The sequence below is a fragment of the Chlamydomonas reinhardtii genome, chromosome 6, assembly GCF_000002595.2.
Source record: "Chlamydomonas reinhardtii strain CC-503 cw92 mt+ chromosome 6, whole genome shotgun sequence".
Lineage (NCBI taxonomy): Eukaryota > Viridiplantae > Chlorophyta > Chlorophyceae > Chlamydomonadales > Chlamydomonadaceae > Chlamydomonas > Chlamydomonas reinhardtii.
In genome coordinates this window covers 748,602-772,670 of record NC_057009.1, presented here as the reverse complement: position 1 = coordinate 772,670, position 24,069 = coordinate 748,602, and the positions used below count along the sequence as shown (strand labels likewise).

The 24,069-nt window shown below is 62.0% G+C and overlaps 6 protein-coding genes across 7 annotated transcripts in view; 1 reads left to right on the top strand and 5 right to left on the bottom strand.

The window, feature by feature from the left end:
• CHLRE_06g254077v5 (uncharacterized protein) overlaps positions 1-442 on the bottom strand; it is a 7,172-nt gene extending 6,730 nt beyond the window's left edge. The window contains exon 1 of the mRNA XM_043062664.1: positions 1-442. This exon is cut by the window's left edge and continues 316 nt beyond it. The gene's annotated coding sequence lies outside the window, so the exon portion shown is untranslated.
• Positions 443-490: 48 nt separating this feature from the next.
• CHLRE_06g254052v5 (uncharacterized protein) lies at positions 491-8,602 on the bottom strand. The gene is made up of 9 exons (XM_043062663.1): positions 7,837-8,602; positions 6,743-7,270; positions 5,776-6,417; positions 4,808-5,599; positions 4,631-4,699; positions 4,202-4,417; positions 3,894-4,054; positions 3,703-3,760; positions 491-3,389 (listed from the first exon to the last, which is right to left on the bottom strand). The coding sequence occupies exons 2-9, from the start codon at positions 7,241-7,243 to the stop codon at positions 3,378-3,380; spliced, it is 2,451 nt and encodes an 816-aa protein (XP_042923369.1). The 5' UTR covers positions 7,244-7,270; positions 7,837-8,602; the 3' UTR covers positions 491-3,377.
• A 50-nt stretch (positions 8,603-8,652) lies between these two features.
• Positions 8,653-9,622, bottom strand: CHLRE_06g254027v5 (uncharacterized protein). Its single transcript, XM_043062662.1, has one exon. The coding sequence runs from the start codon at positions 9,493-9,495 to the stop codon at positions 9,220-9,222; it is 276 nt and encodes a 91-aa protein (XP_042923368.1). The 5' UTR covers positions 9,496-9,622; the 3' UTR covers positions 8,653-9,219.
• A 48-nt stretch (positions 9,623-9,670) lies between these two features.
• CHLRE_06g254002v5 (uncharacterized protein) lies at positions 9,671-12,252 on the bottom strand. Its single transcript, XM_043062661.1, has 4 exons — positions 11,880-12,252; positions 11,513-11,673; positions 11,285-11,363; positions 9,671-11,118 (listed from the first exon to the last, which is right to left on the bottom strand). Exons 1-4 carry the CDS (start codon positions 12,207-12,209, stop codon positions 10,906-10,908), a joined length of 783 nt encoding a protein of 260 aa, XP_042923367.1. The 5' UTR covers positions 12,210-12,252; the 3' UTR covers positions 9,671-10,905.
• A 100-nt stretch (positions 12,253-12,352) lies between these two features.
• CHLRE_06g253975v5 (uncharacterized protein) lies at positions 12,353-16,238 on the top strand. 2 transcript variants are annotated; one of them, XM_043062659.1, is made up of 2 exons: positions 12,353-13,658; positions 13,767-16,238. In XM_043062659.1, exons 1-2 carry the CDS (start codon positions 12,683-12,685, stop codon positions 14,837-14,839), a joined length of 2,049 nt encoding a protein of 682 aa, XP_042923366.1. In that variant the 5' UTR covers positions 12,353-12,682; the 3' UTR covers positions 14,840-16,238. The 2 variants fall into 2 exon arrangements, with proteins under 2 accessions (XP_042923366.1, XP_042923365.1); XM_043062660.1 differs by having other exon boundaries at positions 12,783-13,688.
• Positions 16,239-16,240: 2 nt separating this feature from the next.
• On the bottom strand, positions 16,241-23,772 carry CHLRE_06g253600v5 (uncharacterized protein). Its single transcript, XM_043062637.1, has 8 exons — positions 22,940-23,772; positions 21,965-22,609; positions 21,136-21,777; positions 20,167-20,958; positions 19,990-20,058; positions 19,561-19,776; positions 19,253-19,413; positions 16,241-19,119 (listed from the first exon to the last, which is right to left on the bottom strand). Exons 1-8 carry the CDS (start codon positions 23,438-23,440, stop codon positions 19,026-19,028), a joined length of 3,120 nt encoding a protein of 1,039 aa, XP_042923364.1. The 5' UTR covers positions 23,441-23,772; the 3' UTR covers positions 16,241-19,025.
• Between the last annotated feature and the right edge of the window lie 297 nt (positions 23,773-24,069).

Here is a 24,069-nt window from a genome sequence, read left to right as displayed (position 1 = left end):
TGCCAAAAAGGTTGCGGGTTTTTAAGTTCGGGGTGGGTCGCCGAAGTTGAACGCCGAAACAATTACATAAATATTTTTGAGGATTCCCTCCCGAAATTAAAAAACATATGGAAAATTTCGCGGGTCGGGCGCGCTGTCGCGCGCGAGGGCCTGGACCGTGGCACGGGGGTTTGACACCCGGGCACGCCCAAAATCTTGCGATCTCCGATCTCTTGTGCTGCTTGCTGCGTGCGTGCCACACACACGCGGCCATGTGCAGCGCACGGGTACTGATTGGGGGGGCCTTGCCCGGCGCCCCCGAAATTTCGGAACAGTTTTGTTACAAGAGCCCGAACGCCCCCGATACGGTAATGTCTCCAGACATTAATTGGCCATTTTGGCCGTTTCCTAGACATTCCTCCCCGGGGCTAATGTCTGGGGCGAGACTTTGTTGGCCCGGGTTTGGGGCGGGTTTTGTCCGAATTCCTACGGCTTGCAAGCTGTAACACAGCGTGAATCGGAGAAGCTGCCGGGGCCATCACTGCCATGCGCAATCGTCGCCGCCTGTCGCCGCCGCCTACATCTCAAGGCCACAATGCGACGCTATTGCCGTTGCTGGTGCAACGTGGGCCTGCGGTCCCCTGTCATGTGCGCTGGCACTGCCTGCCAGACACTGCCAACTCCATTCACAAACCCGCCTTTCCTGTAGCCTTTGTGTCGCAGTATTTCAGTCTGCTTTTTATGGCATCACAGTGTGGTAATGCAGCAGAAGTGGCGCCGCCGCGCACTAGGCCTGCACTGCTGTTTCACACACTGCAATCTGCGGCACACCAACCCTGAACTGTCCTGCACAGTGACATGCGCCGTGAGGGTTATGGCGTAAGGTTGCTCATGGGCCTCATGTTGCATGAACCAGCACAGTCCTAGGGCGCACCAAATCCCCGTGTGGCCACTGAGTCCCAGACTCCCAGAATCTAGTTTTGTACAATTGCGGGTCCACATTTGGTTAGGATTCAGGCTGCTCGCAATCTAAGGCAGCTTGTTTGCAGTCTTACGCTGCACTTATCGCGCATTGCCACATACAGTGACAGTCGATTTGCCATATGTCTGCTTTTTATGGCATCACAGTGTGGTAATGCAGCAGAAGTGGCGCCGCCGCGCACTAGGCCTGCACTGCTGTTTCACACACTGCAATCTGCGGCACACCAACCCTGAACTGTCCTGCACAGTGACATGCGCCGTGAGGGTTATGGCGTAAGGTTGCTCAGGGGCCTCATGTTGCATGAACCAGCACAGTCCTAGGGCGCACCAAATCCCCGTGTGGCCACTGAGTCCCAGACTCCCAGAATCTAGTTTTGTACAATTGCGGGTCCACATTTGGTTAGGATTCAGGCTGCTCGCAATCTAAGGCAGCTTGTTTGCAGTCTTACGCTGCACTTATCGCGCATTGCCACATACAGTGACAGTCGATTTGCCATATCCATGGATTGCAAATGGCATTGCAATGTCGACCACCAGTGACAACCTATCACGGCCCTACACGGCTGGCTCTCTACAAGAACACTGTTGTTGTTGGTTACAAGATTGTTATTGGTTACAAGAACACAGCTCCACACGGCCACACCCCCACCAGCAAACCCAAGCTCTGCCCACGGGCCTACCTATAACCTATTGACACAGGCTATGCAATGCCGCTTGCAAGTAGTGCAGGGTAGTACATTTAGTTAAGGCCACACAACCAATGTGTTCTTACGCTTACTACTGAGCATGCGCTCGCCCTGCCCGGCCCTAGACTGGCTGGCGACCTTCGCCCATGCGCACCACGCTTCCTGTTGTGTGTGGTTACAAGGTGATGAGCACGATGTGCGTTCCTGTCCTTGTAGAAACCGAGGCCCGGGCCGGGCCGGGGGGCCCTTATAACGCCTGCAACACAGTTTTTGGTACGGTGCATACTATCGTGGTGCAAAATCATGTGCAACATCTCGGGGCCCCCCACCCCACCCCCCCGCCCGCGCTCTCTCGCCTTTGGCTCACCAACGCGCTTGTGTTCACCGGCGCCTACCGGCGCCTCCCCGCACAGTCCGGGCATCCCTCCCCCCGCACCCCCATCCCACCCCGTTCGCACAACTGCGCGCTGAACTGGACGTTGGGAATGAACCCATAGCCGATAGCTCGGCTCAGGGGCTAAGTTCCCTTCATACTTGGCCTTGCAATGGTGCGCAATGGGACAGAGGGGATGGGCCGAGGGGGCAAGCCGGGGTACTGCGTAGCGGTAGGGTTTGGCCCCCGAATGGGGGTGCTTCTGCTCCTGTGCTCCCAAACGGAATCTAGTAATGCGGCTAACCTGGCTGGGTCCGTATTCTGCATAACGGCCTGCATCCCGCCTGTACAATCAATCTCGCTACCCGAACGCAACTGGTCGTAGGCCGTACACCGCATGAGCACATGATCCTCATCTTCGACTTCATTTGCAACACATAACGGGCAAATCCTCTCCTCCCTAGGTCGTCCATAGGCGCGGTTGGCAGAAAGCGGCCAGCAGCATAGGCGGAACCTCATCAAGGCCTTGTGGTGCGCAACTGGTATAAAATGCTCTACTGTGCCCTTGCATGGTCAGTGGTGCCGCGCCTTCCGCACACAGCCCCATCCAATGCTTGTACTTGCTCATCTGCACGCCTGGTTGCTTGTTGTCTGATGGGAAAGTGCTTGGCTCAGACTGCAGCCGCTCATGCTTCCACGCCTTCATTAGACTCTCTCTAAAGGCGGATACGGTACGTCTGCCCAAGCCTGCGCTTGCCTCATCCTCAATCGGGATCGGCACGCTTCGACCAGACGCACTAACCCCTCAACACAGTGAGCAAAGGCTACACCAAACGGGATGCGTCTTCGTGCCATGCTAAACCTGCCCGCTATGCATGCAGCCTGTCTGTGCCTTACAAGTTACCGGTACAACACACGCATGCCAGCCTGCAATCAATTACGCCGGCAACCTATTGGGCATGAATCTACATGCTGTTCGATCAATGAGTGCTGCTGGTGCATATCAGTCCTAACCCAATGTGGGAGCTGAGCAGGTAGACAACATTTAACTAGGGATAAGCGCCTCCACACGGCAATGGCCCACAATAGACGATACACAACTTGGCACCAGGAGAACATCCATGTGAAGGGCAGCACGCTCTCCTTGCCCGCACATACTGGTTGCACACCCGCCACCCGCCATCAGCTTGCCACGCACATCCTATGCATCCCGTTTCGCTCAATCTCGGTAAGAGGTAGGCCCACAGTTGTACAAAGAAATAAAAGAAACGTAAGATGCAACTGTCCACAGCAATCATGCACTACCCCGCACATCGTTCCAACCGCGTTCAGCCCGCAAATGCACACACGCACCTAATCTACGTGATGAGCTGCGCAAAAGCACACAACTGCAGCAACCGTACACGCGCCTGGCCCTGTGCGGCAGCGCCCCTGCATGCAAACTGGCCGCAGCTCCGCTTGTGCGCTGACCGCATGCCGCGGGTGCATGATTCTATCTGACCTGCCTGAAAGCCCCGGCTTGTGCCACATGCAGCCCGCTCACGCCACCGCAACGGCCCGTGGTGCAATGGCGACCCGCCGCAATTGGATTGTCGCATCTGAAGCGAGACCTCAGCAGGCTACTCGGGCTGTTCCTTGGACTGATGCTCAGCGGGGTTGCCGGCCTGCGCTTTGTTGCCGTACTTTTATCTTGTACTTCTCCTTGAGTTTGTCCAGGAGGCCCTGGCGGGGCGTCTCAACCCTGCACACAGCGCAGGTAAGGACACACGGTAAGCACACTGCAGCAACTCGCTCGGTATAACCGGTACGTGACATCAGAGTGCACAGTACGTTTGTGCACAGCGTTTTGCCCTGGTCATTCAATCTAGCCTCACCGGTAAGACCCGTTGTTAACTTTGTTGCACGGGCAGTCCACATGGCACAGGAAGTGCTTCTCGAGCTCCTTCACCTTCTTCTGCACCTTTTTCTGCACCTCCTCCTCGGACATGCCCTCCGACATACCCTCCAATGCCTTCAATCCCTCCAGCGTGATGACCTGTGTGTGTGACAACCGGATAATCGGCAAGGTTAAGCGGCATTGTTAGAGTGCTATGTAGGTCTGGGGGCGGAGCACGTGTAAGTGGGTCTTCAGGCGCGCGCCCGTACACCAACTACGGTACTCGTGCGCTCCAACAGCACTCACCCGGAGCTCGATCTCCTTGCCCTCATCAATGGCTGTCAGCCACGGCAGCATCTTCGACGACTCGCTGAATCCCGGGCCCTCTGCCAAATAGCGTGCTATCCGACTGCCCTTCACCCAGCCCCCAGACATGCCCACGTACACCACCCGGCCGCCTATCCGCCACAGGTACAGCAACGGGACGCCGCGAAGCTGCTTGACCTGCTTGTCGCGGGCCTCCTGCAGGGGCGCACAGGCAAATACACAAACACATACTGCGAGTTAGTCAGCCGCGACTGACAGGGGGCAGGGCAGCAGGGGCCGATGCCCAATCGGGCATGGCAAGGGCGCAGGACTGCAGCTGTGGTGCTGGACTGCCGGAGCCCACATTTGCTGGCAAGAACGGAGTCCCACTTAAAGGTCGGTCCGCCTCCATACCGCATGCGCACACACCTTGTCGGTGGCACGCATGCCACTCAGCGCGCCTGCTGACGGCTCTCCGTCAGTGTACTTGCTCCACACCTGTGTGTGCATGTATACGTGCGTCAAGGGCCAAACCTTGCGGACGGGCGACGTCTCCCAACAGGCTATGAGGGTTGCCGAGACCTGAAGTCACTGGTATTTACCCACCTCTAGCGGGTCGACCTTGAAGACCAGCCCGTTGCTGAAGTTCTTCACGGAGCCGTCGGCGTTGGGCGGCAGCCTCAGCTGCTCCGCGAGCATGTCAAACCTCAGCAGTCCCAGGCGCTCCGCCCACGGCTTGACATCCATCTCGCCGGCCTCACTGTCCTCCGGATCCGGGTCCCGCCCCCAGAAGTGCTCCATGACTGCATCGGCCAGCGTTTTCTGCCCGGCGGCCCGCAGCGCGGCCAGCAGTTCGTCGCTGTACCGACCCTGGGACAGCAGCTGCGAAACCTCCGGCCCCAGCATGTGCAGGTAGCGCGCGAGCCACGTGCTGTGCCCGTGCGCCTTGCACATGCACGTCAGGAACGCGTCCACCTGCTCCTCGCGCATCGCGCCCACGCGGAGCACGAGCTGCTTCCTGTCTGCCATGTACATGCGGCAGGTGCCATTGGCCGGCAGGAACTCGGACAGCCCCGCCGCCTGCAGCCAGGAGTACAGAAAGGTGTTCCAGCCCGGCGGCCTGGCCTCCAGCAGCTCCTTCACTATGGCGCGCCGGATGTGCAGAGCTAGCGGAGCCAGCGGCGGTATAGCTGCGCTGATGATCTCAGGCACGCAGCCCGGGACGGTGGCGGCGGGCTGGGAGCAGCCCGCCTTCGGCTCCGCGTACTCCACGCTGTGAGTACTGCTGCTCCTGCTGCTGCTACTCCTGCTCTTGTTGCGCGTGCTGCCACTCTCGGACACGCACCGGTTCCTGTGGCTGGTGGTGCGGGTGCGGGACAGATCCTTGTTGGCCGCCGCCTGCACAGTTGCACAGCATGGTGGATGGCATTGGCAAGGTTTAGATACGGTAGGAGTCAAAGCAGCATTTGTGGGTCAGCGCGTCCGCTGGCCCCCAGCAGCCACACCCCATGACTGCCACACCCCATGAATGCCACACCCCATGACTGTCACACCCATGACTGCCACGCACCCACCTTGCCGGTAACCTCGGTGCCCGTGAGCGCCGTGTAGACGCCACCATGACTGGCGGGGTTGTTGTTGGTGGTGGTGATGGTGGCGGTGGTGGCGGTGTTGCCGGCCGTACTGCCCTCAACGCACGCCGACTGGCGGCCCCTCACTTCCTGCGCCGCCGCCAGCTGCTCGTGGCCGCTGCCGGCCACAGCGTCGATCGCGGCGCGCCACTCCTCGAAGCTCCTGTCGCCCGCGCCGCCCGGCAGCAGCGCCGCCTGCAGCGCCTGCAGCTCAGCGGGCGATGTAAACAGCAGGAACCACAGCAGCAGTCCCGGCTGCGACTTCAGCGTGGCCCGCAGCCGCTCCAGCTTGGGGCCGGAGAGTGCCGCCACGTCGGCGGCGGTGTAGGCTTTGCCGTTGGCCGGCGCCACGCCCACGCCCTCCAGCAGCTTGCGCAGCTTGGAGCCCAGCAGCAGCTTCCGATTGTTGCCCTTGACGCTGCTGGATGCCACGGCTTGCACTAGCCCGCACAGGATGGCGTGCAGCTGGGCAGCGCTGCAGTGCGCCAGCAGGCCGCAGCACACGGCGGCGGAGGAGATTTTGCCCGTGCTGGAGGTGGAGGTGGCGTCGGCCGGGAGCAGATCCTCCGGCAATGCAGCGGGCTTCTGTGAATGCACAGCAGTAGTGAGAGGCCGGGTCAGGCGAGGCGAGGACAAGCGCCAGAACACGCCGCTGTGGTTACATGCTTCAAAGATGCAGGCGGCGGGCTGTCTGCGGACCACGCGCGGCCGTGTACGCTGCTGGGCAATGCTGGCCATGCGGTACCCCACAGACATGGCTGCAATGCGCCAACTGAATATTTGACAGCAGTGCAGGCATGGGCCAAGCTGCGCGTACAACACAGTATCATGCGTCTTAATTGTTGTGGCTCTGGCTTCTGGCCCCGTTACCTACATGTGCGTTGAACCGTTTGCACACCAACCCACTCACATCCGGCTGCTCCCGAGGGGTCTTGTCAGTGGCAGCAGCAGTGGCGCTGTGTCCCGCCCGAAGGCGCAGCCGATGGCGCCGCCGCAGGGCGATCTTGGGTGGGAGCACGACGGCCGCCGCCATGGATGGAACGGAAGCTGTCAGCGTGGTGGATCCTCGGCGTTGGGCCTTGGAGCCGCTGCGCCTGACACGGCGGGTGGGCCTGTTGGCGTCAGCTACTGCTGATGTGCATGTGGATGTGGAGGGCTGAAGGTCCTCACAGCTCGCACTCGCATCAGCAGAACGGCTCTGGCAGTCCGCGGCATGAAAACGTGGATCTTCAACAGCGGTGGTTGCCAACAGGCCGGCGGATACAGAGACGGTGGTGAGCGCGACGGCGGACACGGCGGAGGCGGCGAGCTTGACGGCAGGCTTCGAGGAGGCAGGGGCGGCGGTGGAAACGGCAGAGGCAACGGCCACTTGGACCAGGGGCCGGACGGCAACCGCGCAGGCAACAGCCATGTAGGCGGTAGCCTGGAGCACGCACGCCTGCGCAGGGGAAGGGCGGAAGGGAGAGGATGGAGCAGTTGGCTCGCGAGCTGGCTGTATGCGATGGCTAATGGCTGTACACGATTTGGAACATGCGATAGAAATCAGTCGGGATGCCCGACACTGGCGTTTCTGTTGTCGATACATCCGCTGCCCTTGTGTTTGCGCAGCACGTCCCCATCCATGCGACACCTGCATGCCGGAGCAGCGCCTCCCCGCCTATCGCTTATGGGGTGGGGGAGTGCGCGGCGAGACGTTTCCAGTATTGTACAATGTACTGAAATGGGTTGATAAGCTATCGGCTTCGGTCGGTTAACGACAGCTGCACGAGATGTGTAGAATGTGATATGACATGATGGCGTGACGTGAACGCGCGCGGGCAGCCCCGTCACCTCCCCCGCCCAAACTCACAAGGACGGCTCAGATACATTCAGCGTGACACATTCTTCTTGAAGGGCTGCTTAAAACATTCAACAAGTCGATCGGCCTGACACGACCACGCTCCCGCACACACACCACGCACGCAACATCCCAAGCCCCGACTTGCTTTGTGCGCCCTTTCTTACCTTGGCGCGATTACGATGAGTAAAAGTGTGCTATTTCACTTGTTGTTGTGACGCCGAATACATAGGAGAGCAAGCAGGATGCGCTTCGCAAGACGTTGTCAAAGGGTCAACTAACAGCGGGCTGGTTTCGGTTGTATTGCGTCCCAGGCTTGTTGCGCACGGTGATGAACATGCATGAGTATAACTTGACACACCAAGCTGAAATACTAGTTCTGTGAAGCCCCATGCGGAGCGCGTACGTCGCACGGCTCCTCATTCGGCGAAAGATTTGACCCGTCGCGCGCGGCCGGTTGGTCTCCTCAAGGGCCACCCGGGCAGCCCCTGCCGCCGGCAGCACGGGTCCCAAACAGATGTAAGCAGCATTGTGCCTTTTGCAAGCTCCCGAGCACAGGGACATGACGGTTCGGACGGCATTCATACGCCTTGACATGACCTAGCGGTACTTTCTTTGCGCTACCGGGGCTTGAAGAGCTGCAAGTTGAAAGTAAATTACCATCGACAGCCCGGCCCCAGACGCGGCAGAGCGGCGAGCCACCCACGCGTGGGGTTGCCTGGGCAGACGAAGGGTCGCATCAGGCAGCGCACGGGCCTCTCCCTCTATCAAGCCGCTTTTGTGTAGATATAATCATGAATAATATGGCTGCGCAATGAAAGGCGCAGGGCGCGAACCCTTCGGCGAACGCGCGAGCCATTCCAGCGCCATCCTGGCATCGCAAACTATGACAGACCGCGCTTATGCCCCAGCCGTATGCTAATTGTGACATTGTTGTAGCTGGCCATTAATTACGTATACCTGCGATGAGGTTTGGGGTTTATCCTCCTCGGAACTTACAGTACGAGAGGCACGCATAAGCCCTGTCCTGACCCTGACCGGCACTCAGCTCCCGGTCGGCTTATGCCCAGTGTAACCATCCTGGTCCCAATCGTCTCGTCACAATTCCCCGCTACCTCAACCGAAACGACCGACGACTACCCCCCCAAACCCCGATGTTTATGTTGCATTAGTGGCCGGCAATACTCCTCAAACATACCGGGCCACACCAGTGGCCGGCAATACTCCTCAAACATACCGGGCCACACCAGTGGCCGGCAATACTCCTCAAACAGACCGAGCCACACCAGTGGCTGGCAATACACCTCAAACACACCAAGCCACACTAGTGGCCGGCAATGCACCGCAACCGGACAACGATGCTCCCGGCGACGTAGGCCGGCAAGGTATGCGGCAACAAACATGGCAGGCAGACAGGCACCCGCGCACTAGCACAACATGCGACATGCGGATACGCCTAGGCCTGGACCAAAGGTAAGGCGCGCGGCGGCCCTAGAGGCCGCCGGCGGTGGCCGGCCGGCGCCGGCGTGATGGCCGGCGGCCCGGCCGGGCTAGGGCGCCGGCGTGGCGCGCGCGCGAGAGCGCGTGGTCACGGACGGCGGCGCGCTGGGCTGTGGCGCGCCACGGCCGCGACCGCGGCCGCGGCCGCTCGGCAGCGGGACAGGCGCGGCGGCGGGCGCGGCGGCGCGGGGCTTGGGACCGCGGCCGCGGTGGGCACCGCGGCCCCGCCCGCGGCCGGCGCCCGTGCTGGGGAGGGCGCGGGGGGCGCTGCCGCTGGGCGCGGCGGGGCGGGCGCGGCCCGTGGCGGATGGCGGGGGCCTGGGCATGAGGGAGGCGGGCGGGCTCTTTAGGAATAGGAGTCTCTGCGGTAAAGCAGAGGATAAGGAAGTATTAATCGGCGGATAGCCGTGCAGCGCAGAGCGCTGCCCTACAATACTTCGGCAATGACAGTTGCCGTACTTCTCGTTCCATCGTCGGAGAACTCTGTTTCTCGAGGCGAGAAACGCTATTTATCCGCCCCAGTCGTGAACCGTTTCCCTCAACGATAGCGGGTCCACAGTCGCTCAGCGCGGTCGCTCAGCCATCTCCTGTGTCTCTCAGGTACATCAGTCTACAGCGAGCAACACAACCATCGGGACAGGCATCCAGTATTGGGTGCTGAGAGGGGGTGTCCGCGGGACCCTCCTACGGGTGCGCACCCAGCAGCGCTGCCATGCGCACTTTCGCAATGCTGTTAAATGGGACTGGCCTGACCCATTGCCACCCACAACCCACCCATGCCAGCTGTGCAGCCTGCAGCTTTGATCAGGGCAGAAAGCTTCTTGCGGTGCAGCGACGGCCGTGCAAGAGGTCCCCTGCTGACAAAGCCTGCCAGGCCGTCGGGTTCATTGTCAGGTGTGGGCAGCCGTCCACACTGCAGCCCTAGTCGCTGCCGTCGCCCCTGTCCTAGCCTCTGCCGCCACGCCTGGCCCCGCCAAAGTTGCTACAGCATTTCCAACCACGGCCTCATCTATCCGTCGCAAAGTAACACCTCAAAACTCCGCCATCAAGGGAGTCCCTTATCTGCCACTCCTGCCACCGCCGCCCGCTCGCCGCTCTGCTAACGGCTCCCCCCTGCTGGGCCCGGCGTACGGTAGTGCTTTGCGGCCACAACAGCAACGATACACGGCGGGCGCACACAGCTTGAAGCACAGAGCTTAATGCCAACCGAAGGAGAAGCTGCCGGGGTCGTCACTGTCACGCGTGGACGTGGCCGCCGCCTGAAGCTTACACGCCATCGACAAAATGCCAGTGCCGTCACCATTGCAAATGTGGGCCCGCAATGCAGTGCGGGTCTCAAGGCGGTTTTCAGCCCGTGCACTGGGGCTGGCGCCAAAGACTCCCAAATGTCACTCGCAAACCTGCCATACCGTCTGCTGCCGCTGCATCCATGTCGCAAGTCTGCAGTCTTATAGCATCGAATGGTTACAGCTGTGGGCCATTCCCTGAACCAGGCACGGCACACGGCAACCGCAGCCTGCCCGTATTCCAAATGAAGTGGCGAGAGCAGGAGGGGGGAAGGTGTAGATACCAGCCCAAACTGAAGCGAACCCAATGCAAAAGAGCAAGGAGAAGAGCGTGGCCTGTGCTTTGACAACGGGGGCGGGGGCGAGAGCACCCTTACACCTGGGCCCTCATACCACTTCGCACCATACTGACGTTATCCACGCGAGGCACAGTTACATACTCGCCTCGCTTTATATAATTGCCGCCACTAGTTGCCCCCCCGGCGCCACGTCCAACGGCCGTGCGGGGTAGATAACGTCGTAATGGCCGGGCAGGTGCGCCACCCAGGCCACCGGCGGGCCATGCTGCTGCGCCGCGGGGCCGTGCTTGATGGCTCCCACCGCACTGCCCGCCACGTCCAGCACCGCCAGCGTCACACCCAGCGCCGTGCAGGCCGCGATGATCTGCATGACGTTAAGGGGGGGGGCAATGGAGCACGTGGCCACTGGCCGCACCGGCATGCCTAGCAGTCAGCGTTCTTGCACCCCTGCCGCACTGAGCACCTTGTGCTGTGTGCGTTGTGAGTTGCCATGCACGTCACCAGCTAACACGCCAGGCACACGCACTCACCTGCAGCTGCTCAACCTCCACGCCCATGGGCAGCACGTGCCGCTCACAGATCTGGCGCAGAGTCAGGCCCGTGTAGTCCCTGTGCGCATCCAGCCGCGAGGTGCCAGATGGGGGCAGTGCGGGCACACTGAAGTGTCATGCCTCCTTGCCTTGCATTTATGCAGACGCGTGCCAACTGCCCGACTGCCCAGTGCGGTCTACATTCTACAAACAGCCCCGTTGGCTCACCCTCCGCAGCCGGGAATGAAGGGAGTGTATAACTCCTCCGCCGCCATCAGCTCCCGCGCCGTCAGGCTGCGTGCGAAGCGGATCACCTCACCGCTCTGCTCGACGCTGTTAAAGAGGCGCTCCAGGCTGGACACGTCGGACGGCCGCGGCGCGTCGGGGCACTGCACATGGGGTGACGGAGAGCGGAGGGCAGAGAATCGGCGCGGCATGAGTGAGGTACCTCAAGTGCAGGGCGGGTGGGACACCGGGTGGGAGGTCGCTGCAACGCACAAGCACGCGCCCTGAACTGGCGATGGGAGGTAACGAGCATGACATGCGGGTGATGCTGGGTCGTGTGCAGCGGCTGGGGCCTTGCAACTCGACGCACCTTGAACCAGGCGGTGCGCAAAAGGCGTAGCAGCCGCTGGCCGCCGCGGTAGGCCGCAGGGTCGTCCCGTGGGGGCACCTGCGCGCCGGCCGCAGCCGCAGCCGCAGCAGGCTGGCCCGGCGAAGCATGCATGGGGGCAAAGGCCGGGTCGCCACGCGCTGGCGTCAGCCTCAGCGGGCTCATGCCGGCGCCACGGCCGTCGTTTGCGGCCGGGCTGGTGGGCGGGGGTTGCTGCTGGAACTGCGGCTCGTCCAGTCGCGCCAGGTGCCGCGACACCACCAAGTCCAGCCTGTGTAGGAACGGGCAGGGGCGGGGTGTATAAAGCAGCATGAGCGCAATCACGCGCATAAGGGGATCGCAGGCACTTCAGGTGACTGGGCAAATGATGTGGCGTGCATTCAAGGAAGGCGACATAGCTCCAACCCGGCAGCCAAACCCCACCACTCTCGTTCCTACCCCTCGCTTCGCTCGCCCCTCTCCCTGCCTCTCGACTGCAATCCCTTCCTGCACCCTGGACGCCCGTCTCACTCCATACCCACATCCGCCGTTCACTCCGTGCGACCAGCCTCCACCCACCGCTCCGCCAGCTGCGGGTCTGGCGCCGCCAGCACGTGCTCCAGCAGCCCGAACAGCGCCGCGCGGTAGAAGCTCCTGTGTCGCCGAGGTACATCGACACGCAGCGGGGCGTGTTTGAGGTGCCCGGAGATAAGCGGGATCGGGCACTTGCGGCCATCGACGCCGCGCTAGCCGCACGCCGCCTGCCCGTCCGCACCATCGCATGCATCAAGGGCCAGCTGCTTGCCATGTCCTGGGCATTCGGCCCCTGGTCGCGCCTACGCACCAGGGGCCTAGGCCACCTCATTGAGACCCGCCGCACTTGGAGCTCTCACCTCACAGTCTCGCCCGCCGCACGCGAAGACCTGGCCTTCTGGCGAGACTACTTCGACCACTTCAACGGCCGCCGCAGCCTCTGGCTGCCCACGCACGTCCACACCCTCATGCACTGCGACGCCGCCGGCAAGAACAAGTCCTTCCCCGGCGGCTGGGGCGCGTGGACCGTGCTGAACGGCCAGGTCGTGTCAGCACGCGGCACCTGGGACGGCCGCATCAGCTCCTTCGGCTCCACGCCACAGGAGCTGCAGGCAGTCCTGAACGGCCTGCGCTCCTTCCAAGGCCCCGCCGGCCTAGAGGGCCAGACCATCCGCGTGATGACCGACAACCTCAATGCGGCCAACATCATCAACAAGGGCTCCGCCAAGGCCGACAACTGCTACGTCGTCGCCTACGAGCTCCTGTGGTACTGCGTGGAGCGCAACATCCGCCTGGAGGCTCAGTGGGTGCCACGCGACAAGAACCAGTTTGCCGACTACCTAAGCAAGATCCAAGATCCGGACGACTGGGCGGTCAGCGACAGCACCTTTACAGCTCTGTCCAAGCAGTGGGGCCCGTTCGACATCGACCTCTTCGCCTCTCACCGCACCCACCGCCTCCCGGCCTACTACGCCACCCACTTCGCGCCCGGTGCCGCTGGCGTCGACGCCTTCCGCTTCCGCTGGGGGCGCGCCTGCTGGGCCTACCCGCCATTTAACCTGCTGCTCCGCGTGCTGAAGCACGCCCAGGCCTGTCGCGCGCGCATGTGCCTGCTCGCCCCTGTCTGGCCCACTCGCGACTGGTGGCCCTTCCTGACTAGCGATGGGGCGGTCTTCAAGGGGTTTGTGCACGGCGTGCGGGTACTGGGCAAACCACGGGACGTGATCGCGGCAGGGCAGCCGGTGCCCCGCCGCGCAGACTCCTGGGTCATGTATGATGGCGCTCCTGCTGGACTTCCAGCGTAACTCAGACCGCCCCACCCCCGTTCCCCCCAACATTGCGTGAGCCCGCCCGCAGAGGCCCGGCTCCGCCAGGTGGCCATCCTGGGCGGCCTCGCCGCCCGCGCCGACCCCGTGCTGAGCGGCCTAGCGGTCGAGTTCTCGGCCGCAGTCGACGGCAAGCTTGCCGTCGGCACACAGCGGCAATACCGGGAGCCTTGGTCCGCCTTCACGCGCTGGTGGGAGGCGCGGCGCCTGGACGGCTCCATCTACGACACGCCGCCCAACGTGGTGGGCCTGTACCTCTTCAGCGCTTACGTGGCGTCCGCGGAAGACAGCGTCGGCGGCGGCCGTGTGCGGCAAGCTAGCGCCGCCATCCACCACTACTTCACCGCCGCAGCTCGCGACTCTCCAACAGGCCACCCCATCTGCGTGGCCGCCCGAGAGCTGGCCGCCCGGTACCTCGTCCCGCAGGCCCGCGAGCGCGGCGCTTTCTCTGCTGACAACGTGGCCAGGTTCGTGGCCGCCCACGGCGGCCCCGGCGCGAGCCTCATTGACCTCATGTACTGCACCTGCGTGTCCGTGATGTTCCACGGCTTCCTGCGCTGGAGCGACATGGCCGAGGTGTCTGTGCACGCAGACCTGCTTGTGCTAACAGACACCCACGCAGAGCTCTTCATCCCGCGCTCCAAGACGGACCAGCTCTGGCAAGGCGCGTGGGTGCCGCTGGCGCGCACCGGCGGCCCGGCCTGTCCAGTCGCGCTGATCGAGCGCCTGCTGGCCGCCGGCGCCTACCAGCGCTCCCCCAGCTTCGACGGCGAGGACGTGGGCCCGCTGCTGCGCGCCGTTACGGCCACGCGCAGCGGCCATCGCCTGCAGCAGCTGATGACCGGCACCACTCAGGCGCCCGTCTTCAGCGTGACCTACAACACCTTCGCCGGGCACCTGCGGCGCATGTGCGCCGCCACAGCTCTGCCAGACAACCTCAAGTCTCACTCCCTGCGCATCGGAGGCAACAGCCGGGCCGAGGAGCTCGGCTTCCCCGCCGAGCTCCGCATGCGGCACGGGCGCTGGCGCTCGCTGCCCATGGTGGAGCACTACACCCGCCGCGAACTGGCGCCCGCTCTGGAGATGACCCGTCATCTCGTCTGAGTGAGGCCGCTAGCGGCGACTCCACCTATCTCTTCGGCCTGCAGTGTAAGTGCCCTTGGCTGTTCGTCCCGACTCCTTCAGCCGATCTGACCCTTGCTCCGACAGCTCAGCTCTGCCGAGTCTCTCTTACAGCGGAGGCCGTCTATGTCGATGTACCTCGGCGACACCTCGGCGACACAGTCAACGGCGGCACGCAGTTGAAGGCAAGGGACAGGTAGCGAGTCTCCAGGCGGGATTGCCCTACAGGCACCCCCAACACCGAGCGTGTCAACGGCATGTCGGCGCCCCAACGGACCGCCGCTCTTGCCGCCGCTCAGTTGGCACGCTCCTCAGCACAGGACTGCACAGGATGCAAAGTGAGACCATGCCAGGTCAGATGGTGGCTGCGGCAGTGCCCGGCACAGTGGCACCATTGCGGTAGAGGGTAGGTGCGGGCTCTGCTGGAGTCTGGAGCCAAGAGCCCAAGACCTAGGGTCCCGCGAGCCTGACCATGGGCGCCCCTGGGCTACGGCCCGGCATAGTGCTTCGCGGCCAAAGAGCAATGACACACACGCACGCGGGCTTGCATCTTCCAGAAGTAGGCCGCCGCCGCTGGCGAGAAGGGCCCTAGCCACGTTCTCGCCCACGATAGCCAGGGGCCCCAAAATGCATTAGTTTTTAGCGTTGGTGGTGGGGGGCTCTTTTGCATGGGTTCGGTTTAGTTTGGGCTGGTATCTGTGACCCCCCAAACCCCCGGGAAGGGGTAGTTGGCGAGATTCGGGGACTGTACATAGCCCCATGCGGCAAGAATGCACCCCCGGAAATGCCCAACCTTTCTCGCCCGAGGGCCTTTATTAGGGCCCGTTTCTTGCCGCTCTCCGAAGATGCAAACCCTGCACAGCAGGGCTCCTATCTTACCGTACTGCCAAAAAGGTTGCGGGTTTTTAAGTTCGGGGTGGGTCGCCGAAGTTGAACGCCGAAACAATTACATAAATATTTTTGAGGATTCCCTCCCGAAATTAAGAAACATATGGAAAATTTCGCGGGTCGGGCGCGCTGTCGCGCGCGAGGGCCTGGACCGTGGCACGGGGGTTTGACACCCGGGCACGCCCAAAATCTTGCGATCTCCGATCTCTTGTGCTGCTTGCTGCGTGCGTGCCACACACACGCGGCCATGTGCAGCGCACGGGTACTGATTGGGGGGGCCTTGCCCGGCGCCCCCGAAATTTCGGAACAGTTTTGTTACAAGAGCCCGAACGCCCCCGATACGGTAATGTCTCCAGACATTAATTGGCCATTTTGGCCGTTTCCTAGACATTCCTCCCCGGGGCTAATGTCTGGGGCGAGACTTTGTTGGCCCGGGTTTGGGGCGGGTTTTGTCCGAATTCCTACGGCTTGCAAGCTGTAACACAGCGTGAATCGGAGAAGCTGCCGGGACCATCACTGCCATGCGCAATCGTCGCCGCCTGTCGCCGCCGCCTACATCTCAAGGCCACAATGCGACGCTATTGCCGTTGCTGGTGCAACGTGGGCCTGCGGTCCCCTGTCATGTGCGCTGGCACTGCCTGCCAGACACTGCCAACTCCATTCACAAACCCGCCTTTCCTGTAGCCTTTGTGTCGCAGTATTTCAGTCTGCTTTTTATGGCATCACAGTGTGGTAATGCAGCAGAAGTGGCGCCGCCGCGCACTAGGCCTGCACTGCTGTTTCACACACTGCAATCTGCGGCACACCAACCCTGAACTGTCCTGCACAGTGACATGCGCCGTGAGGGTTATGGCGTAAGGTTGCTCAGGGGCCTCATGTTGCATGAACCAGCACAGTCCTAGGGCGCACCAAATCCCCGTGTGGCCACTGAGTCCCAGACTCCCAGAATCTAGTTTTGTACCATTGCGGGTCCACATTTGGTTAGGATTCAGGCTGCTCGCAATCTAAGGCAGCTTGTTTGCAGTCTTACGCTGCACTTATCGCGCATTGCCACATACAGTGACAGTCGATTTGCCATATCCATGGATTGCAAATGGCATTGCAATGTCGACCACCAGTGACAACCTATCACGGCCCTACACGGCTGGCTCTCTACAAGAACACTGTTGTTGTTGGTTACAAGATTGTTATTGGTTACAAGAGCACAGCTCCACACGGCCACACCCCCACCAGCAAACCCAAGCTCTGCCCACGGGCCTACCTATAACCTATTGACACAGGCTATGCAATGCCGCTTGCAAGTAGTGCAGGGTAGTACATTTAGTTAAGGCCACACAACCAATGTGTTCTTACGCTTACTACTGAGCATGCGCTCGCCCTGCCCGGCCCTAGACTGGCTGGCGACCTTCGCCCATGCGCACCACGCTTCCTGTTGTGTGTGGTTACAAGGTGATGAGCACGATGTGCGTTCCTGTCCTTGTAGAAACCGAGGCCCGGGCCGGGGGGGCCCTTATAACGCCTGCAACACAGTTTTTGGTACGGTGCATACTATCGTGGTGCAAAATCATGTGCAACATCTCGGGGCCCCCCACCCCACCCCCCCGCCCGCGCTCTCTCGCCTTTGGCTCACCAACGCGCTTGTGTTCACCGGCGCCTACCGGCGCCTCCCCGCACAGTCCGGGCATCCCTCCCCCCGCACCCCCATCCCACCCCGTTCGCACAACTGCGCGCTGAACTGGACGTTGGGAATGAACCCATAGCCGATAGCTCGGCTCAGGGGCTAAGTTCCCTTCATACTTGGCCTTGCAATGGTGCGCAATGGGACAGAGGGGATGGGCCGAGGGGGCAAGCCGGGGTACTGCGTAGCGGTAGGGTTTGGCCCCCGAATGGGGGTGCTTCTGCTCCTGTGCTCCCAAACGGAATCTAGTAATGCGGCTAACCTGGCTGGGTCCGTATTCTGCATAACGGCCTGCATCCCGCCTGTACAATCAATCTCGCTACCCGAACGCAACTGGTCGTAGGCCGTACACCGCATGAGCACATGATCCTCATCTTCGACTTCATTTGCAACACATAACGGGCAAATCCTCTCCTCCCTAGGTCGTCCATAGGCGCGGTTGGCAGAAAGCGGCCAGCAGCATAGGCGGAACCTCATCAAGGCCTTGTGGTGCGCAACTGGTATAAAATGCTCTACTGTGCCCTTGCATGGTCAGTGGTGCCGCGCCTTCCGCACACAGCCCCATCCAATGCTTGTACTTGCTCATCTGCACGCCTGGTTGCTTGTTGTCTGATGGGAAAGTGCTTGGCTCAGACTGCAGCCGCTCATGCTTCCACGCCTTCATTAGACTCTCTCTAAAGGCGGATACGGTACGTCTGCCCAAGCCTGCGCTTGCCTCATCCTCAATCGGGATCGGCACGCTTCGACCAGACGCACTAACCCCTCAACACAGTGAGCAAAGGCTACACCAAACGGGATGCGTCTTCGTGCCATGCTAAACCTGCCCGCTATGCATGCAGCCTGTCTGTGCCTTACAAGTTACCGGTACAACACACGCATGCCAGCCTGCAATCAATTACGCCGGCAACCTATTGGGCATGAATTTACATGCTGTTTGATCAATGAGTGCTGCTGGTGCATATCAGTCCTAACCCAATGTGGGAGCTGAGCAGGTAGACAACATTTAACTAGGGATAAGCGCCTCCACACGGCAATGGCCCACAATAGACGATACACAACTTGGCACCAGGAGAACATCCATGTGAAGGGCAGCACGCTCTCCTTGCCCGCACATACTGGTTGCACACCCGCCACCCGCCATCAGCTTGCCACGCACATCCTACGCATCCCGTTTCGCTCAATCTCGGTAAGAGGTAGGCCCACAGTTGTACAAAGAAATAAAAGAAACGTAAGATGCAACTGTCCACAGCAATCATGCACTACCCCGCACATCGTTCCAACCGCGTTCAGCCCGCAAATGCACACACGCACCTAATCTACGTGATGAGCTGCGCAAAAGCACACAACTGCAGCAACCGTACACGCGCCTGGCCCTGTGCGGCAGCGCCCCTGCATGCAAACTGGCCGCAGCTCCGCTTGTGCGCTGACCGCATGCCGCGGGTGCATGATTCTATCTGACCTGCCTGAAAGCCCCGGCTTGTGCCACATGCAGCCCGCTCACGCCACCGCAACGGCCCGTGGTGCAATGGCGACCCGCCGCAATTGGATTGTCGCATCTGAAGCGAGACCTCAGGCTACTCGGGCTGTTCCTTGGACTGATGCTCAGCGGGGTTGCCGGCCTGCGCTTTGTTGCCGTACTTTTATCTTGTACTTCTCCTTGAGTTTGTCCAGGAGGCCCTGGCGGGGCGTCTCAACCCTGCACACAGCGCAGGTAAGGACACACGGTAAGCACACTGCAGCAACTCGCTCGGTATAACCGGTACGTGACATCAGAGTGCACAGTACGTTTGTGCACAGCGTTTTGCCCTGGTCATTCAATCTAGCCTCACCGGTAAGACCCGTTGTTAACTTTGTTGCACGGGCAGTCCACATGGCACAGGAAGTGCTTCTCGAGCTCCTTCACCTTCTTCTGCACCTTTTTCTGCACCTCCTCCTCGGACATGCCCTCCGACATACCCTCCAATGCCTTCAATCCCTCCAGCGTGATGACCTGTGTGTGTGACAACCGGATAATCGGCAAGGTTAAGCGGCATTGTTAGAGTGCTATGTAGGTCTGGGGGCGGAGCACGTGTAAGTGGGTCTTCAGGCGCGCGCCCGTACACCAACTACGGTACTCAAGCGCTCCAACAGCACTCACCCGGAGCTCGATCTCCTTGCCCTCATCAATGGCTGTCAGCCACGGCAGCATCTTCGACGACTCGCTGAATCCCGGGCCCTCTGCCAAATAGCGTGCTATCCGACTGCCCTTCACCCAGCCCCCAGACATGCCCACGTACACCACCCGGCCGCCTATCCGCCACAGGTACAGCAACGGGACGCCGCGAAGCTGCTTGACCTGCTTGTCGCGGGCCTCCTGCAGGGGCACACAGGCAAATACACAAACACATACTGCGAGTTAGTCAGCCGCGACTGACAGGGGGCAGGGCAGCAGGGGCCGATGCCCAATCGGGCATGGCAAGGGCGCAGGACTGCAGCTGTGGTGCTGGACTGCCGGAGCCCACATTTGCTGGCAAGAACGGAGTCCCACTTAAAGGTCGGTCCGCCTCCATACCGCATGCGCACACACCTTGTCGGTGGCACGCATGCCACTCAGCGCGCCTGCTGACGGCTCTCCGTCAGTGTACTTGCTCCACACCTGTGTGTGCATGTATACGTGCGTCAAGGGCCAAACCTTGCGGACGGGCGACGTCTCCCAACAGGCTATGAGGGTTGCCGAGACCTGAAGTCACTGGTATTTACCCACCTCTAGCGGGTCGACCTTGAAGACCAGCCCGTTGCTGAAGTTCTTCACGGAGCCGTCGGCGTTGGGCGGCAGCCTCAGCTGCTCCGCGAGCATGTCAAACCTCAGCAGTCCCAGGCGCTCCGCCCACGGCTTGACATCCATCTCGCCGGCCTCACTGTCCTCCGGATCCGGGTCCCGCCCCCAGAAGTGCTCCATGACTGCATCGGCCAGCGTTTTCTGCCCGGCGGCCCGCAGCGCGGCCAGCAGTTCGTCGCTGTACCGACCCTGGGACAGCAGCTGCGAAACCTCCGGCCCCAGCATGTGCAGGTAGCGCGCGAGCCACGTGCTGTGCCCGTGCGCCTTGCACATGCACGTCAGGAACGCGTCCACCTGCTCCTCGCGCATCGCGCCCACGCGGAGCACGAGCTGCTTCCTGTCTGCCATGTACATGCGGCAGGTGCCATTGGCCGGCAGGAACTCGGACAGCCCCGCCGCCTGCAGCCAGGAGTACAGAAAGGTGTTCCAGCCCGGCGGCCTGGCCTCCAGCAGCTCCTTCACTATGGCGCGCCGGATGTGCAGAGCTAGCGGAGCCAGCGGCGGTATAGCTGCGCTGATGATCTCAGGCACGCAGCCCGGGACGGTGGCGGCGGGCTGGGAGCAGCCCGCCTTCGGCTCCGCGTACTCCACGCTGTGAGTACTGCTGCTCCTGCTGCTGCTACTCCTGCTCTTGTTGCGCGTGCTGCCACTCTCGGACACGCACCGGTTCCTGTGGCTGGTGGTGCGGGTGCGGGACAGATCCTTGTTGGCCGCCGCCTGCACAGTTGCACAGCATGGTGGATGGCATTGGCAAGGTTTAGATACGGTAGGAGTCAAAGCAGCATTTGTGGGTCAGCGCGTCCGCTGGCCCCCAGCAGCCACACCCCATGACTGCCACACCCCATGAATGCCACACCCCATGACTGTCACACCCCATGACTGCCACGCACCCACCTTGCCGGTAACCTCGGTGCCCGTGAGCGCCGTGTAGACGCCACCATGACTGGTGGGGTTGTTGTTGGTGGTGGTGATGGTGGCGGTGGTGGCGGTGTTGCCGGCCGTACTGCCCTCAACGCACGCCGACTGGCGGCCCCTCACTTCCTGCGCCGCCGCCAGCTGCTCGTGGCCGCTGCCGGCCACAGCGTCAATCGCGGCGCGCCACTCCTCGAAGCTCCTGTCGCCCGCGCCGCCCGGCAGCAGCGCCGCCTGCAGCGCCTGCAGCTCAGCGGGCGCGGTAAACAGCAGGAACCACAGCAGCAGTCCCGGCTGCGACTTCAGCGTGGCCCGCAGCCGCTCCAGCTTGGGGCCGGAGAGTGCCGCCACGTCGGCGGCGGTGTAGGCTTTGCCGTTGGCCGGCGCCACGCCCACGCCCTCCAGCAGCTTGCGCAGCTTGGAGCCCAGCAGCAGCTTCCGATTGTTGCCCTTGACGCTGCTGGATGCCACGGCTTGCACTAGCCCGCACAGGATGGCGTGCAGCTGGGCAGCGCTGCAGTGCGCCAGCAGGCCGCAGCACACCGCGGCGGAGGAGATTTTGCCCGTGCTGGAGGTGGAGGTGGCGTCGGCCGGGAGCAGATCCTCCGGCAATGCAGCGGGCTTCTGTGAATGCACAGCAGTAGTGAGAGGCCGGGTCAGGCGAGGCGAGGGCAAGCGCCAGAACACGCCGCTGTGGTTACATGCTTCAAAGCAGCATTTGTGGGTCAGCGCGTCCGCTGGCCCCCAGCAGCCACACCCCATGAATGCCACACCCCATGACTGTCACACCCCATGACTGCCACGCACCCACCTTGCTGGTAACCTCGGTGCCCGTGAGCGCCGTGTAGACGCCACCATGACTGGCGGGGTTGTTGTTGGTGGTGGTGATGGTGGCGGTGGTGGCGGTGTTGCCGGCCGTACTGCCCTCAACGCACGCCGACTGGCGGCCCCTCACTTCCTGCGCCGCCGCCAGCAGCTGCTCGTGGCCGCTGCCGGCCACAGCGTCAATCGCGGCGCGCCACTCCTCGAAGCTCCTGTCGCCCGCGCCGCCCGGCAGCAGCGCCGCCTGCAGCGCCTGCAGCTCAGCGGGCGCGGTAAACAGCAGGAACCACAGCAGCAGTCCCGGCTGCGACTTCAGCGTGGCCCGCAGCCGCTCCAGCTTGGGGCCGGAGAGTGCCGCCACGTCGGCGGCGGTGTAGGCTTTGCCGTTGGCCGGCGCCACGCCCACGCCCTCCAGCAGCTTGCGCAGCTTGGAGCCCAGCAGCAGCTTCCGATTGTTGCCCTTGACGCTGCTGGATGCCACGGCTTGCACTAGCCCGCACAGGATGGCGTGCAGCTGGGCAGCGCTGCAGTGCGCCAGCAGGCCGCAGCACACCGCGGCGGAGGAGATTTTGCCCGTGCTGGAGGTGGAGGTGGCGTCGGCCGGGAGCAGATCCTCCGGCAATGCAGCGGGCTTCTGTGAATGCACAGCAGTAGTGAGAGGCCGGGTCAGGCGAGGCGAGTACAAGCACCAGGACACGCCGCTGTGGTTACCATGCTTCAAAGATGCAGGCGGCGGGCTGTATGTCTGCGGACCACGCGCGGCCGTGTACGCTGCTGGGCAATGCTGGCCATGCGGTACCCCACAGACATGGCTGCAATGCGCCAACTGAATATTTGACAGCAGTGCAGGCATGGGCCAAGCTGCGCGTACAACACAGTATCATGCGTCTTAATTGTTGTGGCTCTGGCTTCTGGCCCCGTTACCTACATGTGCGTTGAACCGTTTGCACACCAACCCACTCACATCCGGCTGCTCCCGAGGTGTCTTGTCAGTGGCAGCAGCAGTGGCGCTGTGTCCCGCCCGAAGGCGCAGCCGATGGTGCCGCCGCAGGGCGATCTTGGGTGGGAGCACGACGGCCGCCGCCATGGATGGAACGGAAGCTGTCAGCGTGGTGGATCCTCGGCGTTGGGCCTTGGAGCCGCTGCGCCTGACACGGCGGGTGGGCCTGTTGGCGTCAGCTACTGCTGATGTGCATGTGGATGTGGAGGGCTGAAGGTCCTCACAGCTCGCACTCGCATCAGCAGAACGGCTCTGGCAGTCCGCGGCATGAAAACGTGGATCTTCAACAGCGGTGGTTGCCAACAGGCCGGCGGACACAGAGACGGTGGTGAGCGCGACGGCGGACACGGCGGAGGCGGCGAGCTTGACGGCAGGCTTCGAGGAGGCAGGGGCGGCGGTGGAAACGGCAGAGGCAACGGCCACTTGGACCAGGGGCCGGACGGCAACCGCGCAGGCAACAGCCATGTAGGCGGTAGCCTGGAGCACGCACGCCTGCGCAGGGGAAGGGCGGAAGGGAGAGGATGGAGCAGTTGGCTCGCGAGCTGGCTGTATGCGATGGCTAATGGCTGTACACGATTTGGAACATGCGATAGAAATCAGTCGGGATGCCCGACACTGGCGTTTCTGTTGTCGATACATCCGCTGCCCTTGTGTTTGCGCAGCACGTCCCCATCCATGCGACACCTGCATGCCGGAGCAGCGCCTCCCCGCCTATCGCTTATGGGGTGGGGGAGTGCGCGGCGAGACGTTTCCAGTATTGTACAATGTACTGAAATGGGTTGATAAGCTATCGGCTTCGGTCGGTTAACGAAAGCTGCACGAGATGTGTAGAATGTGATATGACATGATGGCGTGACGTGAACGCGCGCGGGCAGCCCCGTCACCTCCCCCGCCCAAACTCACAAGGACGGCTCAGATACATTCAGCGTGACACATTCTTCTTGAAGGGCTGCTTAAAACATTCAACAAGTCGATCGGCCTGACACGACCACGCTCCCGCACACACACCACGCACGCAACATCCCAAGCCCCGACTTGCTTTGTGCGCCCTTTCTTACCTTGGCGCGATTACGATGAGTAAAAGTGTGCTATTT

Bases quoted from the DNA above. Each gene is read 5' to 3' on its own strand.
- CHLRE_06g254002v5 (XM_043062661.1), bottom strand. From the start codon at position 12,209: ATGCTGCTTTATACACCCCGCCCCTGCCCGTTCCTACACAGGCTGGAC. The intron at 11,674-11,879 runs GTGCGTCGAGTT...CCCCATGTGCAG, and splicing joins TGCGCACCGCCTGGTTCAAG to TGCCCCGACGCGCCGCGGCC. The intron at 11,119-11,284 runs GTGAGTGCGTGT...AACGTCATGCAG, and splicing joins TGGAGGTTGAGCAGCTGCAG to ATCATCGCGGCCTGCACGGC.
- CHLRE_06g253975v5 (XM_043062659.1), top strand. From the start codon at position 12,683: ATGTCCTGGGCATTCGGCCCCTGGTCGCGCCTACGCACCAGGGGCCTA. The intron at 13,659-13,766 runs GCCGCGCAGACT...GCCCGCCCGCAG, and splicing joins GGCAGGGCAGCCGGTGCCCC to AGGCCCGGCTCCGCCAGGTG.
- CHLRE_06g254052v5 (XM_043062663.1), bottom strand. From the start codon at position 7,243: ATGGCTGTTGCCTGCGCGGTTGCCGTCCGGCCCCTGGTCCAAGTGGCC. The intron at 6,418-6,742 runs GTGAGTGGGTTG...GTGCATTCACAG, and splicing joins CCCCTCGGGAGCAGCCGGAT to AAGCCCGCTGCATTGCCGGA. The intron at 4,055-4,201 runs GTGAGTGCTGTT...TCACACACACAG, and splicing joins GCAAGGAGATCGAGCTCCGG to GTCATCACGCTGGAGGGATT.
- CHLRE_06g253600v5 (XM_043062637.1), bottom strand. From the start codon at position 23,440: ATGGCTGTTGCCTGCGCGGTTGCCGTCCGGCCCCTGGTCCAAGTGGCC. The intron at 22,610-22,939 runs GTGAGTGGGTTG...GTGCATTCACAG, and splicing joins CACCTCGGGAGCAGCCGGAT to AAGCCCGCTGCATTGCCGGA. The intron at 19,414-19,560 runs GTGAGTGCTGTT...TCACACACACAG, and splicing joins GCAAGGAGATCGAGCTCCGG to GTCATCACGCTGGAGGGATT.
- CHLRE_06g254027v5 (XM_043062662.1), bottom strand. From the start codon at position 9,495: ATGCCCAGGCCCCCGCCATCCGCCACGGGCCGCGCCCGCCCCGCCGCG.